Below are 14,171 nucleotides of genomic sequence, written 5' to 3' on the forward strand. Positions count from 1 at the left end.
ACATGTATAAAATAGCATTCATCACGATTAAATATTTTATTGGATGCACAACCCTAAATGAAATCATTCCAGGCACCCAAAATTATTAACAACATTTTTTGGGGGGAAAATCATTATAGTTTGCAAAAACACATGCAAAAAACAATGGGATATAAATAAAAATAGAGAATGGGTGGAAATTATTGTTGACGCCAACTTCCTGTACACCCTGGCGACATGGAATTCAATAGTATAGAATTTGCGGGTTTCTTACCTAAGCAAGAGAAAAGACTATTATAAAATACTATTATATTGTAATATATATAATATATAATAGTCTAATCGTATACCTAATCGTACACATAGTTAGATTTAGAGACTTCATTATATGAGGACACAAGATCCCTAAGATAAAGTCTGTACATTTCAAGTTTAGTGGTTTTCCATAAGCGCTCCATTTTTTGGCATAGTCTCTTAAGACTTAGAGTATCCTCATTTATCCAATATAAAGCTGGAATAGGTGCAGATTCTGGAAGATCTAGAAATCTTTCTGCTCAGGTTATCGTGTGTAGCTGCTTTATAGGAGTCCACAAAGGTACAAAGGGCCAAAAATGAGCATAATAGGTCCCCTCGGAAGATTATAGTCACATTTTAACAGCAACACCATGCAAGGTTAGCTAATTAGCTGAAGAAAACACATGATAAAACTTGCAGATCCCACATCCTTAGATGACTTACGGACAGTTGGTTATCTTTAGATGTACAGCCAATCCTGTTTATACTAATCTGATCTGCTAAATGCTGTACACAAGGGATGGGCTCATCTAGGTAAGGTTAGGTCCATGATGAAGGAGTGGACTTTTACAGTGAAAAGTGGATCTAACAAGGGTGGGAGACTCATGTTTGGTGGCCATAAACACACCCTATTACTGTTAGAACATCATTAAGTCACTTCCGCAATGAAAAATAACATTCAACAGCATAATTCCTGTATTAGACGTGCTTGAATGTTGAAATATGTATCATTTTTTTAAACAATTTTTATCACTTTTCCCAAATCTGGAGAGGGGAGGAGCAAGTGACGTCTAAACCAGATGATCGCACACTGAACTTCCCCTTCAATACAACACATTCTCTGTTGTTATGCTCCAGTCCTCTGCAAAATTCTGTTGTGTCCCCCCCCCCCCCCCCCCACTTCATTTCACTCTTATTTCATAGTTTTTTTAATCTATGACAAAAATGTTGTTTTGAAAGTTTTTTGGTATCATGAGCACATTAAAGGCAAATGGGACAGCAAAAGTACGTTTTTGTAGAATATATTCTTTCCGCTAGTTCTCATTCAAAGAAAGGTTTTTGACTCACAGTGTGGTGTGACGTCATTGAACTTTTTATTTTGGCAGGGCGTGTGCTACTCTGACTCATGCTACCGGAACATAAGGGTAGCTTCTAATGCTGACTCATCTCAGGGAGGCGCCGTTGTCCTGAAGGGATCTGGTATGCAGACGTTTATAAAGCGCCTGTGCCGATCTCTGATATAGTACAAAAAAAAGTGTTTGACCCCTTCCTGATTTCTTTTGTCACATTTTAATGTTTCAGATCAACAAGTTTTTACATGAAACTTTAATTTTTAAAGGATAAAAAAATCCAAACCTACGTGGTCCTGTGTGAAAAAGTGAATGTGCTCCCTGTTAAGACAGAAGTTAACTGAGATTAATTGAGATCTATCAGTCTGGAAAAGGTTGTTAAGCCATTTCCAAAGCTTTGTGACTCCAGCGAACTACAGTGAGAGCCAGGATCACCAGCAAATGGTCAAAACATGGAACAGTGGTAAACCTTACCAGGAATGGCTGGCCAACACAAATGAAGAGTGTAGCAACAACTCATCCAAAATGTCACAAAAGACACCACAACAACATCCAAAGAACTTCAGACCTAATTTGCCTCTGCCCGTTTCAAGACGAAAATCACTGGTGAACAAAAACAACATTTAGGCAATTTTGCCAAAATAAAATCATACCAACAGTAAAATATGGTGGTGGTAGTGTAATATGGTCTGGGGCTGTTTTGCTGCTTCGGACCTGTTGTCTACCAAAAAATTCTTTGATTGAGATTTGTTCATGACCTCAAACTAAAAGCAACTTAGGTTCTGCAGCAGGACAATGATCCAAAATATATCAGCAAGTCTACCTCTGAAGAAAAACAAAATGAAGACTTTGGAGTGGCCCAGTCACTTGCACTTTGTTATATATTATTATTTAATATACTATATTGATCTTATGTTAATTTTTTTTGCAGCATCTTTGCTCATTTGCATACTAACAGTGATTGGATGTATACTGGGGAAGGGGCGATCTGGACTGTGAAGACATTCGCAACCCAACCACGGACAGGAGCGATAAGTGGAGTTGTCATGTGTCAGTTTTCACTTCTACAATTTTTATTTGAATGCAGGTAGATCACAAGCACGATGCCTGGAGTAGCCTGCTGCTGTGTTTAATGTGACTGTCGGGAATAGAGGTGCCCTCCACGGTGACGTGCATTGTGGCCTCTGATGCACAGTCCAATGGGCCCTGCGCAATTTAAGGCAATGAGAAGCGTTCATTTGAATGGTTAAGGTTATACTCAGATGTGTTAAACCCTCTCACACCCTCTCTCCTCCCTCCTTGAGACTTGCGCCGGTGGGAGGGATGAAGGTGTGGGTGCACCGGACTACTGCACTTCTCATGAAAATTGCAAAGTGTGCCGGCCACACCCTGTTGGTCAACAAAAAGAGAGCCCTTTATCTAGTCACTAATAGCCCTGCCTCGATTCATTCTCTTCTTTCATTCCGTTATAGAACCAATGCACACAGATAGATACAGAGTGAACCCTCCTGTTAGAAAGACGAGGAAATGAAGCACACGCATGCATAAATGTCAATTCATCGAGGCCGGAATTATTATCTGCTTTTATTCTGTTTGATTAATCTATTTATCAATTATTGTGCCAGGCCTAGCTATGGCTTTTACAACTGTAGAAGAATATCCCATTCGTAAATAATAAAGTCATAAAGTTCCCTGTATTTCATTTGCATATGCTTGTGTCAGTGTTAAGTTTTTTTACTCAGTTTTGTTGTTGGACAGGACCACGTTTACAGGGAAACATAAATCTTAAAAAGTTCTTGAGGGGGTGGGGTAGGGAGAGAGGGGTTGGATGTCTAGATACAGGAGATCTGCTACCCGACCTTTGACTGACAATAGCTTTTTCAAGTCAAGTTTGAACTGAGCTGAAGTTGAGCCTGAGCGTTTGAGTGTGTGTGATCTCAGCACTTTTTAGTGCACGGCATGGTCAAAGCTCCATGTGAGTGCATGTGAATTGAGTAACCAGTGGTGGGAGTCCACAAAGTAGGTCAAATACAATAATAGATAATACAATACAATAATGTATTTCTGCAAATATGATAATTAAAAAAACAACTTAGTACTCAGTGTCACCATGTTGTACTTACAATTAATACAAATGTTAAACTACTTAATCATTTTTTAATGAAAAAGAAAATATGGTGTCATTTATGCCAATAATTGTGTGAAAGATTATATTTCCACATATTTCAAAAATGAATATGCAGGATATACAATGTCATATTTTTTATATTATTAACCACATTTTCCAAAGTGTGCCTATTCCCTACAGGAAAGTAAAATAACAATAAATAAAACATAAATGAATAAAACGTCCATCACCACCGTTTTTCTTTCTCTCATTCAAAGGTAAAGTTGTGCTGAGACTCTGTGCTGAGGTGTACCAAACAAAGGCAGACTGTGTGTGTGCGTATGTGTATGTGGCAAGGGGCTGCTCTGGAAAAGTGTGTCACTGTGTCATATGTGACGCCATGACCAATGACGGCGCAGGTATACATGGCATGCAGCATCTGGCCAATCTCAGCAGACCGCTTGGCCAATAGGGATGCTTCTTTGTCAGGATGCAGCTGCTGCCAAGCTGCTCTAAAACATAGAGCAGCTTGTTATTCAGCGTCTCCGTGGCCATGCAATGTCAGCACTTGTGTGTGTGTGACAGTTAATGTTAGCACGTGTAATTAGTTTCCTGTATGGGTGGATATGTTTGCGTGATCAGAGAGCTGAAAGCTGTGCTTCTGAGTATATATCCTTAAACTATACCTGTTTAGCACGTAATACTGAAATGGAACTATTCCTAAACCATGACAACGTTAACTGAGCATCGTCAGCTCTTATAGACTGTGGTATTTGGGAACTAAAGGAAAGGTCCTGATCGAAGATGATACTAAGGTTTCTGACTGTTCTGTGGGGGATGAGTGCAAGACCATCTAGGGCAGTAATATCATTTGCTATCTTGTCTATGAGATGCTGGGAACCAAGGACTATGATTTCAGTCTTATCTGAGTTTAATAGTAAAAGATTTCAGGTCATCCAGTTCTTTATGTTGTTGATATAAAGGCATATCAATGTTGAACAATACAGGTCAGAGCACAGAACCTTGTGGGATGCCATGACTGACCTTTACGTGTCTAGATTATTTTTGTATTTTATGTATCAGCTTATGGGTATGGGGATTGTACCATGGGACAGATTTCTGTGGGTTTCTTTTTTAGTTTTATTGAGGCAACGACATCTTTGAATCTGAAAGCATCTGGTGAGTTTAATTAAATGCCTGGTACTCTCTGTATTTGCGTATACACACCTCCCATACACTTCAAAACTGAATAGTATTATCGTTTTTGCAGACAAAATTGCCAATTATTGTTTTTACAGTCATAATTAAGTCTCATTGTTTTAGCAGATCCTTTTACATCCTTGTCTTTGCAGTCAAACGTCTTAAAGGACAACCTGAACAGTCCAGTTGCGACATATGCAATACCCTAAGAATAGAATGACATCATCATTCATAGGCATGTTTGCAGTAAAAATTTGATATGATTGTCTTTGCAGTGGCTGCACGGTGGACAAGTGGCTAGTAGGAAGGGGGTACTCCGGTTTCCTCTTACATTCCAAAAACATGTTAGGTTAATTGGTGACAAATTATCCATTGGTATGAATGTGAGTGTGAATGGTTGTTTGTCTATATGTGCCCTGTGATTGGCTGGCGACCAGTCCAGGGTGTACCCCGCCTCTTGCCCCCAAGACAGCTGAGGATAAGCGGTATAGAAAATGAATGAATGAATGTCTTTGCAGTCAAAATGTGAGCCAAAATTGAGTATTGTTGTATCTATCCTTGACAACTTCTCTGGAAGCATTTCATCTCCATTTCTTATTTCTGCAGGCCAAAGTAAGCATGTTTTGTTGTCACGCTGGCTCAAAATATGTCCTCTCTGCCTGCCTTTCAAAGCAAGAGTTCCTATTGCACATTGCGCTTTAAAGAGCAGGACTGGTTGGAACCAGTAGGATGTGTTACACAACAACAACACACTTTGATAGAGGACAATTGCACCGTGTGGATGCGACGACACCACTAGGAGCTAAAAGTCATGATGGCATGTCTTCCCTATACATGTCTAACGTTACATTAACGTACAGACGTGTCAAAAGCTGATTTTTTTATACCAGGATATGTGTGTTCATGCTAGCTGGCTAGCATTTTAATGCTGTGTTTGGCCAACGGGGCTTTTGTGCAGTTCCATTTATGAGACCCCGTTTTTCCTCCCCCCCCCCTCTTTCTCCTTACATAACATAGATGCAATCCACCCCTCCCCTCCTTCCCTCCCTCGTTGCACTCCCACAAGCACAACCAGGATCCAGCCTGTACATTCTGGTGGTTGTCATAGCAACAGGGCAGCATCCTTCTCCATCCTTTGTGCAGTGTCTACCCCGATCTTTTGAGCTTTCCCAGGCTCAGGCCAAGCGTGGTGCAGATTATGCATGTAAACTGGAAGGTCTCAATTGTGCTTGGAGGAACTGGGGGGAGGATTGGGATTGAGACTGGGGTGACGTTTTTCTTCGCAGATTGCAGCAATATGGCAGGCAATCAAAGTGTCATAATGATAAGCGATTGTGGCTGCAATGAAGAAAACCTGCCTGGAAAACAACCACAGTATTTTATCCATATGTATAAAGACGTGGAACATAGTGCCGTTTGCCTCAAGGACGGAAGGACTGCTAGCATTGCAAGCAAATGAAAATGTCATGATTGCTCACATACTGTATACATAGAGCAGCATCAGAATTCTCCGCACAGGTGATAGAAATAATTAGCAAGTAAAAACCTGTCAACATTAAGAGAAGGAATGTGTACTTAAAATACATATTTTTCTGTTGTATTTATTGTGACTTCACAGGTGTATTTTTCCAGGTATTGTACTGTCTAAAGTTCTCTTGTCCAAAAAAATGCACTTTTGTCCTCATGTAAACAATTTCATATCCTGCAGCAGGGCACCTTGTGAGAGAGCCACCTTGTGAGAGGGAAACCAAAACGCTTTGTTTCAGAGGGCGTTCCAAAACCTCTCCCTTTGTGATGTCACAGAGGAGTGATGTCTTCTATGTTTTTGTTGCTAGCATTGCCTCCTAAAAAGTGTTTCTTTAGATGTAAGGGAAAGACACATTTGTTTACTATTCCTAAAGACGCCACATCCGGTGGCTGGAGTGATTGCCGTTTCTGATTCCCTACCAGCAAAAAAAAAAAAAATTAATCTGCCAACAGCATTTCACACTGGACGTTTTGTGAACTTGGTCCAGTATGCAGCTGGACTAGTCGACAAACTTTCCCTACGCCTTTCCAACATTACTTGGTAACAATTTATCAGTGTTCTAACTTGATTTATTTTGTGTAAGGCATGGAGCAAAAGCGGTTGGCTGTGTAGCATTATAGCGTGTGCATACAGGCAGCAGGGTCGCTAGAAAACATAATGCTAAAATGCTAAAGCTACTTATCATTGAGAGACGTCTTGAAGTAACCTCTTTTCTTGAGAAACTTCGGACCGTCCAGTCTCTCTATTTCTGGATCGGATTCGGGATCCAACACATACGTATATGTGTTAAAAGTAGATATTTAAAAAAAAATCAATTGCCATTTACTATCAACTTCTATACCGTAAAGTTTGTGGCACAAACCGGACGTTCATCTATATGCACTTGGGAGTGTGACCAACCACAGCGGATTGGGCGGAATACATTAAAACAGATCGTTTTCCAAACGGAAATCCAAAGAAATACAGCTGGATAGGTGCAGATTCAGGAAGAACTAGAAAGCTTCCTGTCCTGGTTATCGTGTGTAACACATACAAATACAGAAGGGCCAAAAATGTGCAAAATACACTTTAAGGTAAAATAAAATTTGGACCTTCAGTGTGAAAAAAGTTGCATAAACACAGCAACTATGATGTGTTCAAAGACTGCTGAACAAAGTGAAAAACAGTAGTGGTGCATGTATGCTGGACATTTTACTTTCAGTTTAACGAAAACAATTTATTTAAAAATGTAGAGATTTAAATCTCTGTGACTTCTGCTGGAAGTGAGACCCAGAAATGTGACCTATATATTGCACACACACACACACACACACACACCCATATGCAAAGACATGCAGACACACACAGTTTTACACTCGCTTCCTGCACAGCTAAAATGCAGCCGTTGTGAGGGTTAGGGTCCTTGGGTTTACATTCACATGATTTTTTTCCCCCCCTGTCCTTCTGCCAAAGTGGATGCACGTGTGTCACGTTACATTTTACAGCGTTCTATAATCAAGCAAGCAGAATTGTGTGTCTCACTGGCAAGCTGTGAGAGTCTTGCATCGCCATATGTGTGATCACTAGGGGTGTAACTGTATGCTAGCTTCAAATGGAATATACAGTAGAAACTGCTTGCATTAAAAAAAAAAAGATGTAGATGTCTCCTGGCACTATTGCTATAGCCATTGTTTTTGTTGAAAAAGTACACAAACCTGAGGCAAGGTACACTTCCTTTCTTTCTGTGTACCGTGTAGGAAATTGGTACAAACATACTGAACCGTATTGAATGTACTGAACCGAACGTTCTGTATCAAAATATGAGATTACAAATACATGTACTATTACACTCCTAGTCACCACTGGTTATCAAAGTTTTGATAGACTGCTTAACTAATGAGATCAACTTTATATACCTCTGTGTGCAGTTTAAAATGTTGTTTTTGCTACTCAGTTGTTGGTGTGAAGCTACATTTGGTTTTACAATGAAGTCAGCTAATGTAAGATTGGTTATATATTTTTTGTTTTTATGTGCTAATTCCAGTGATGAACTTCTTTTTTCACTTGGATGACGACAAAGAGTGTTGCAATGTTGCTTACGTTCTTGTAAAGATATTAAAACATGTACGAGGGAAACAGACTGTCCCTGGATGTTCAAATATGAACAAATGAGGGGTGGACCATTATATACTTGTATGTACCATGACCATGTATATACTGTATGACATACATTTAAGCAGTATCCTATTTTTTCCATTGTCTACATGCATGAAACAAGGGTAGAATCTATATTTCTTCAACATGACTAGTTGTCAAAATTCTCAAAACAAAACTCTTCCTGTTATTTCATACTTTGTGTTCTGTCCCGCTCTCTGTTTCCTCGAAGTTACACAGTAACTCCCAGAATCTAGCCTCAGTGTGTAAAAAAAACAACTTCAAATGACAGGGAAGTTTAATTTAAGGGAGGGGAAAAGAACACAACAAAGTAAGACACGTGTTGGCTCCCGGCCAGCCAACATCCTTAGTAGAGAGCACTAAATCTGCCTTCCTATAGACGATTGGTCAACTTGCTTCTGGCAGACCAATCGGGAAGCTTGCAAGTGTCTGCCTGTGATGTAGGGGAAAGGTCTCATGGCAAACTTTGCAGCCCCTCCCCCCCCCAAAAGGAGACTGGGTCCTATAGAAAGAAATGTTTTTGTACCGTGAGTTGTTGTTTTTCTGTGTGACTCCTGATTCACCTTCTAGCAATGAGTTCATGTCTGAAGAGTTGTGACCTCTATGTTCTTATCTGTGACTAACAATACTGCTGAGCAGTCACACATGCCCACTGAGAAAACAGTCTAAACAAATACTGAATGCTGATGTTTACATTTGACACTACGGCACCCACAAATACTAGAGTGACTGTGCCTAAAATGGTCTCATTGCAGTTGAAAAGGTTAGGATAGAACTGCACCCCCAAACCCGCTCCATAATACTATAAAATGTTTATTATTGGGTCACTCGTGGTGTACTGTAGTTATTCAACTGGCGGCCTATGGGGGGCCAATTCTGACCCATGATTGGCATCAGACTGGCCCTTCATTTCATAACGCATTCCGGTTATATTGAGGATCTTTGACTAGCCTTTCTACAGTTAGTCCTTAAAACACTGAAAATATTTGACTTACTAGCGTTTATACTGTAGGTCCTTAAAAATATCTTTGACATCCGACTAGCGTTTATGTAGATTTTTACACCAAGGACAGCACCTTGTGGTTTTTGCAAACTGTCCTCACTGTCCTTGGTAAAAACTGCAGAACAAACCAGATTTAAAGAGGATTTTTGACGTAGATTCCTAAAAACAGAAGAGCACTCCTGTCATATTAAGGATCTTTGACCTATGACTTATGTTTATGCAGTGAAGTCCTAACATCACAGCACTCCTGTTACAGAAGATCTCAGCGAGTATAGAAACTTTGTCGTGTTTTTGTCAGTTGGTACTTAAAACCAGCAAAGAGCTCCTGTCACGTACATTATCTTTAACTAGTATTAATATAGACTTAAGTGCCGAGATTGGGACAGTAAATGAACATCGGTTGATTCGCTCAAGTCAGGTACCAAATTGGTGGGAGGTTGCTAATGTATGAGCCAAATTGACTTTTTTCCCCACCTTAAACTGCAAAACCTACTGCAAAGTTTGTGTATAATGTATTGTGTTATGTAATGCTACAGTAACTTACTGTGAATGTTGAAAAAGAACCAACACTCCTGTATGATCCTTAGGCAAAACGCTCTTTTCAACTGCACTCATTCATGTCAAACTTAAACCTGCTTGAAACAGGAACATTTTGATCATGCACTTAACACACACACACACACACGTCTGCACTGATCTCATGTTGATCTTTCAGTCAGCTGTTCCGCACTAAAGTGTGACACACGAGGAGCATGGGTAACAGTGTGGACGCTGGTAAACTAATCTTAATGGTCGGCAAAAGACTTGACTTAATAAACCACTCATGTAAGGACTATAAGTCATGAACAACACAGCAATGTTGTGATAAAAATAAGTTTTAAATGTATCAAGAAAAAAAACCCAGGTTCAGTAAACGTGACAATTTACCAAATTGGGTGCATTAACAAAAGGATAAAACTCCTTGAGGAAAATCTACAAATGGCAATTATGGACAGATCCACCACATTTGAACATCATAGACATCTACATAAAGTATAGTGTACCAACACAGTTGATCCAGTGTGTCTGAAGACAAACGTTGCCATTTAAAATACACTTCATCATAAAATCAAAGTTAGTAACCAGGGTGGTTGAAAAAGGCAGGTCGACATGGTCAATTAGCGACACATCAACTAATGATTTATTTAGTTGTACATGCTGTCCAGCCTTAGCGGCTTTATGCTGCAGTGTCCATGTTCTTTAGATCATTTAGTTAGACACAAAAATTGAGGAGATGTGGGGGGGTGGTCTGACATGGCTAGAAAACAGCTACAAAAGCCAATCCCTTCTAAAGACAAGGGGAAGGTACCCTGCCAAGACCAAAGAGGAACTACAAAAGACACGAATTAACGTTTTAAGTCGACCAGTCAACTTGAAGCCATTTAAAATGCGGGTTAAACCATCTCAGTAGGTGGGGGAATACAGTACTAGTTAAAAGAAAAGATAAGGAGGGAATGGGAGGGGGCAGAAGAGCAATCCATGAGCGGTGCCTTCAGTAATCCACAGGTTCATCGCCCTCCTCGCTCAGCAAACAGGTGCGAATGAGCGCCTCCGTCACAGCATACGGGTCGCAGTTTGCTGACGGGCGGCGGTCCTCGAAGTAGCCCTTCTTCTCCTGGCCCACGTTGCGAGGGATCCGGATGCTGGCGCCGCGGTTTGCCACACCCGCAGAGAATTCGTTGATGTTGGAGGTTTCATGGTGGCCTGTGAGGCGGCGGGCGTTGTCCAGACCCCCTTTGGGATCGTAGGCACGAATGTGATAGCGGTGCCTCCGGCCCAGCTTCTCGATAGAGTCCTCAATTGCTCTGGAGGAACAGGGAAAGTTTGGTGATGATGCATTTGAGGCTGCTCAGAAATGGAAATTATACTCCAGTGATACGGTACACCCCACAACTCCAGAATATGGACATACCTTCATTTAAAGTGTCATGAGTGGCAAGCATCCAACAGCTTTATCTCCCAGTGTGTGCACTTTAAAATGTTGGTGCCACTCAGCTGTCGGTGTGAAACTCATCCGTGACACGTGTCATTCTGTTTAATGTCTTCAGCGGCATTAAAGCTGGCTGAGGAATTTATGCTTTAGTTTTGACCAAATTTGTTCTGTGCAATACTTTATAAAAATGGTCAATGAGTGTGAGGTCAGATATTTCCCAGTTTACTGGAATGTAGCATAACATGAATGCTAAATATAGGTCAGCCAGCTCTTAAGTGTATTTCACCTTTTCTACTACTAGAATAGCCAAACCTGTACCCTTTTGGGACATCCAATAATGGTGGTGCTTATTGGTTCGTTATGTTATTTTAAATACAAATGCCTTGCAAACTCACTTTAGTCCACCGTCCTCTCTCATCTCCTTTGTGCTGAAGTTTGTGTGGCAGCCGGCACCGTTCCAGTTGCCAGGGATCGGCTTGGGGTCAAAAGAGGCAATGACCCCGAAGTCTTCACAGACACGGTGGAGGATGAAGCGCGCCACCCACAGGTGATCGCCCATGTCGATCCCTTCACACGGGCCAACCTGGAACTCCCACTAGAAGCACAGCATAAAATTTATTGCAACATGAACTCAGAAATTGAAGATTTGAAAATGAAGACCATAGTTTATGCTTACCTGGGCTGGCATCACTTCAGCATTAGTGCCGCAAATGTTAACCCCAGCATAGAGACAAGCTCTATAATGGGCCTCCACGATATCTCTTCCATAGGCTTTGTCCGCTCCCACGCCACAGTAGTACGGACCTGAGAATTAATTTGCACATCTATATTCATGATCCATTCATAATTAAGTATTACACCTCATAGGGTCTCACCTTGAGGTCCGGGGAATCCATTAGACGGCCAGCCAAAAGGATGTCCATCTGTTCCCAGGATGGTGTACTCCTGCTCCATGCCAAACCAGGGAACTTGGTCTTCTACCATCTTCATCACCTTATTGCAAGTGATTCGAAAGTTGGTTTCTGCACAAAGTCAGTCATGAAAACAATTACGCCATGTACTGCAAGAATCATGGCAGGGATACAAACATGTGCACATAAGCCTCAGTTATGCCTATGCATGACTGCAGCAGTCTGCATGTGCGATTAGTGCATTTCTCCAAGCATGCTCCTGCTAATGAGAGCATATGTGACAATAGAACAAACATTAAGGCCCTAGCTGTTGTTCACGTGTGCAGGCCTGAGACGTGACATCTGCCTGACCATCTGCTTAAAGTTGGGAAGAGGTCACTTTCAGGTCAGCTGGCCCCATATTCTGTGAAAACTGTGGCCCCAGGGCAACTTTCAGCCCACAGATCATTTTATTGGCCCTCAGCATATACAAAGGGAAAGGAATTTAATTAGTTAATGGAATACAAAGCGGCCACCCGCGTCCTTCCATTGATAAATGGTGATCAAAAACCTTTGCTTTGCGAGTACCAATGCTTCTGCTACATCGCTATCATCATGGTTTAGCTTGGAATGTGCGGTTTAAACTCACAGGTTAGTTAAGCATTAATATATGCAATCACATTAGCTTTATTTAGTTTATGAATTAAATATTTGAATAAGTGTCATATGTAAATCTGGTGTACCTGCAGGCATGCGGTTGTACTTGAACACTTCACAAAGGACCAGCTTGTTTGGGTCTTTGCGGAAGGGGTCACGAAACATGGCAGAGGGGATGAGATACATGTCACTGTTGGAGCCTTCAGCTTGGTAAGTACTGGACCCATCAAAGTTCCATTCAGGAAGTTCTAAAACAAAAAAAAAGGGTATTGGGTATTTTCACAAGTTGCAAGACAAACTAAGATTATTTGTCACATACCTTCAACGCTTTTGGGCTCAAAATCCAAGGTTCTGGTTTTACACCGCAGACCCTCGCCGGTTCCGTCCACCCAGATGTACATGGCCTGGACTTTATCCCCCTGGGGAAGCTCAAGGTACTGCTGCTTGATGGATTTGCTCAAGCTGGCGCTGGCGGACGTGGCCATCTTTTATTTCCTACTATAACACACCTGAAAACAAGATGAGGAAGCCAGCAGGTATAAGACTCTAGTGACGCTAGGGGGCGCAAAAAACAAAAAGGGCACCATTGTTCCCTCTTCTAGAAAACCAAGACTTTATCATAACTTAACGACGCTGGAAATGAAGACAACTTGTCGATTAGAGGGCAAATCAAAAGGGTTATAAAGCACATTTTAGGATTTATGAAGAAAAACGCCTCATTCATTATGATCATTTGCCTTTAATCGAGGCTGGCGCCCAAATGGTGGCACAAGAAAGCGATAAGCTATAATGACCACCCAAAAAAAACACAAACAACCGAAATAAAACAACCCAAAAAGTCGCAGTTACATCCGATTGGTAGCAGTGTAGCTGTCGCCATGGTTACACTAGTTGAAGGCCTGAGTGAATAATTATTACATCACCTACACTGTATTACCTTCCTCGACGTGTTCACTTTGGCCACATCAGTCTCACTAATGTTACTAACACCAAGTAAAATGTTGATGCAGACATGTGTAAATTACGAAAAATAAAAACAATGTATGTGCAGAAGTTAAATATTATAATAAATACTAGCGCAAGAAAACCATTTAATGTATGGTAGATGGAGCGACATGGAGGAAAAGAAGTGGAAATATTACCTGGCGAAACGAGGAAATTGAAATAAAAACTAAAGGACTGCCTGGTCCAATGTACCGTCTTGTGATGCGGCGCCGTTAGTACCTCTACCATTCTCCGGTACCGAAGCGCCCAGAACCACCATATTTATACGGAAGCGTTTGTGTTAGGGAGTCTCTGATTGGTCAGGAGCGCTCT

At 41.1% G+C, this 14,171-nt stretch overlaps 1 protein-coding gene across 1 annotated transcript; it reads right to left on the reverse strand.

Annotated features, from left to right (window-relative positions):
• Positions 1-10,194: 10,194 nt before the first annotated feature.
• On the reverse strand, positions 10,195-14,164 carry glula (glutamate-ammonia ligase (glutamine synthase) a). The gene is made up of 7 exons (XM_058067640.1): positions 13,997-14,164; positions 13,174-13,363; positions 12,941-13,102; positions 12,183-12,329; positions 11,984-12,111; positions 11,703-11,902; positions 10,195-11,179 (listed from the first exon to the last, which is right to left on the reverse strand). Exons 2-7 carry the CDS (start codon positions 13,337-13,339, stop codon positions 10,867-10,869), a joined length of 1,116 nt encoding a protein of 371 aa, XP_057923623.1. The 5' UTR covers positions 13,340-13,363; positions 13,997-14,164; the 3' UTR covers positions 10,195-10,866.
• Between the last annotated feature and the right edge of the window lie 7 nt (positions 14,165-14,171).

Source organism: Doryrhamphus excisus, chromosome 3 (assembly GCF_030265055.1).
Source record: "Doryrhamphus excisus isolate RoL2022-K1 chromosome 3, RoL_Dexc_1.0, whole genome shotgun sequence".
Taxonomy (NCBI): Eukaryota; Metazoa; Chordata; class Actinopteri; order Syngnathiformes; family Syngnathidae; genus Doryrhamphus; species Doryrhamphus excisus.

Excerpts from the sequence above, each read along its gene's own strand:
- glula (XM_058067640.1), bottom strand. The coding sequence starts at position 13,339 with ATGGCCACGTCCGCCAGCGCCAGCTTGAGCAAATCCATCAAGCAGCAG. Across the intron at positions 13,103-13,173 it reads TGAGCCCAAAAGCGTTGAAG|AACTTCCTGAATGGAACTTT; the intron begins GTATGTGACAAA and ends TTTTTGTTTTAG. Across the intron at positions 12,112-12,182 it reads TGGATTCCCCGGACCTCAAG|GTCCGTACTACTGTGGCGTG; the intron begins GTGAGACCCTAT and ends ATTAATTCTCAG.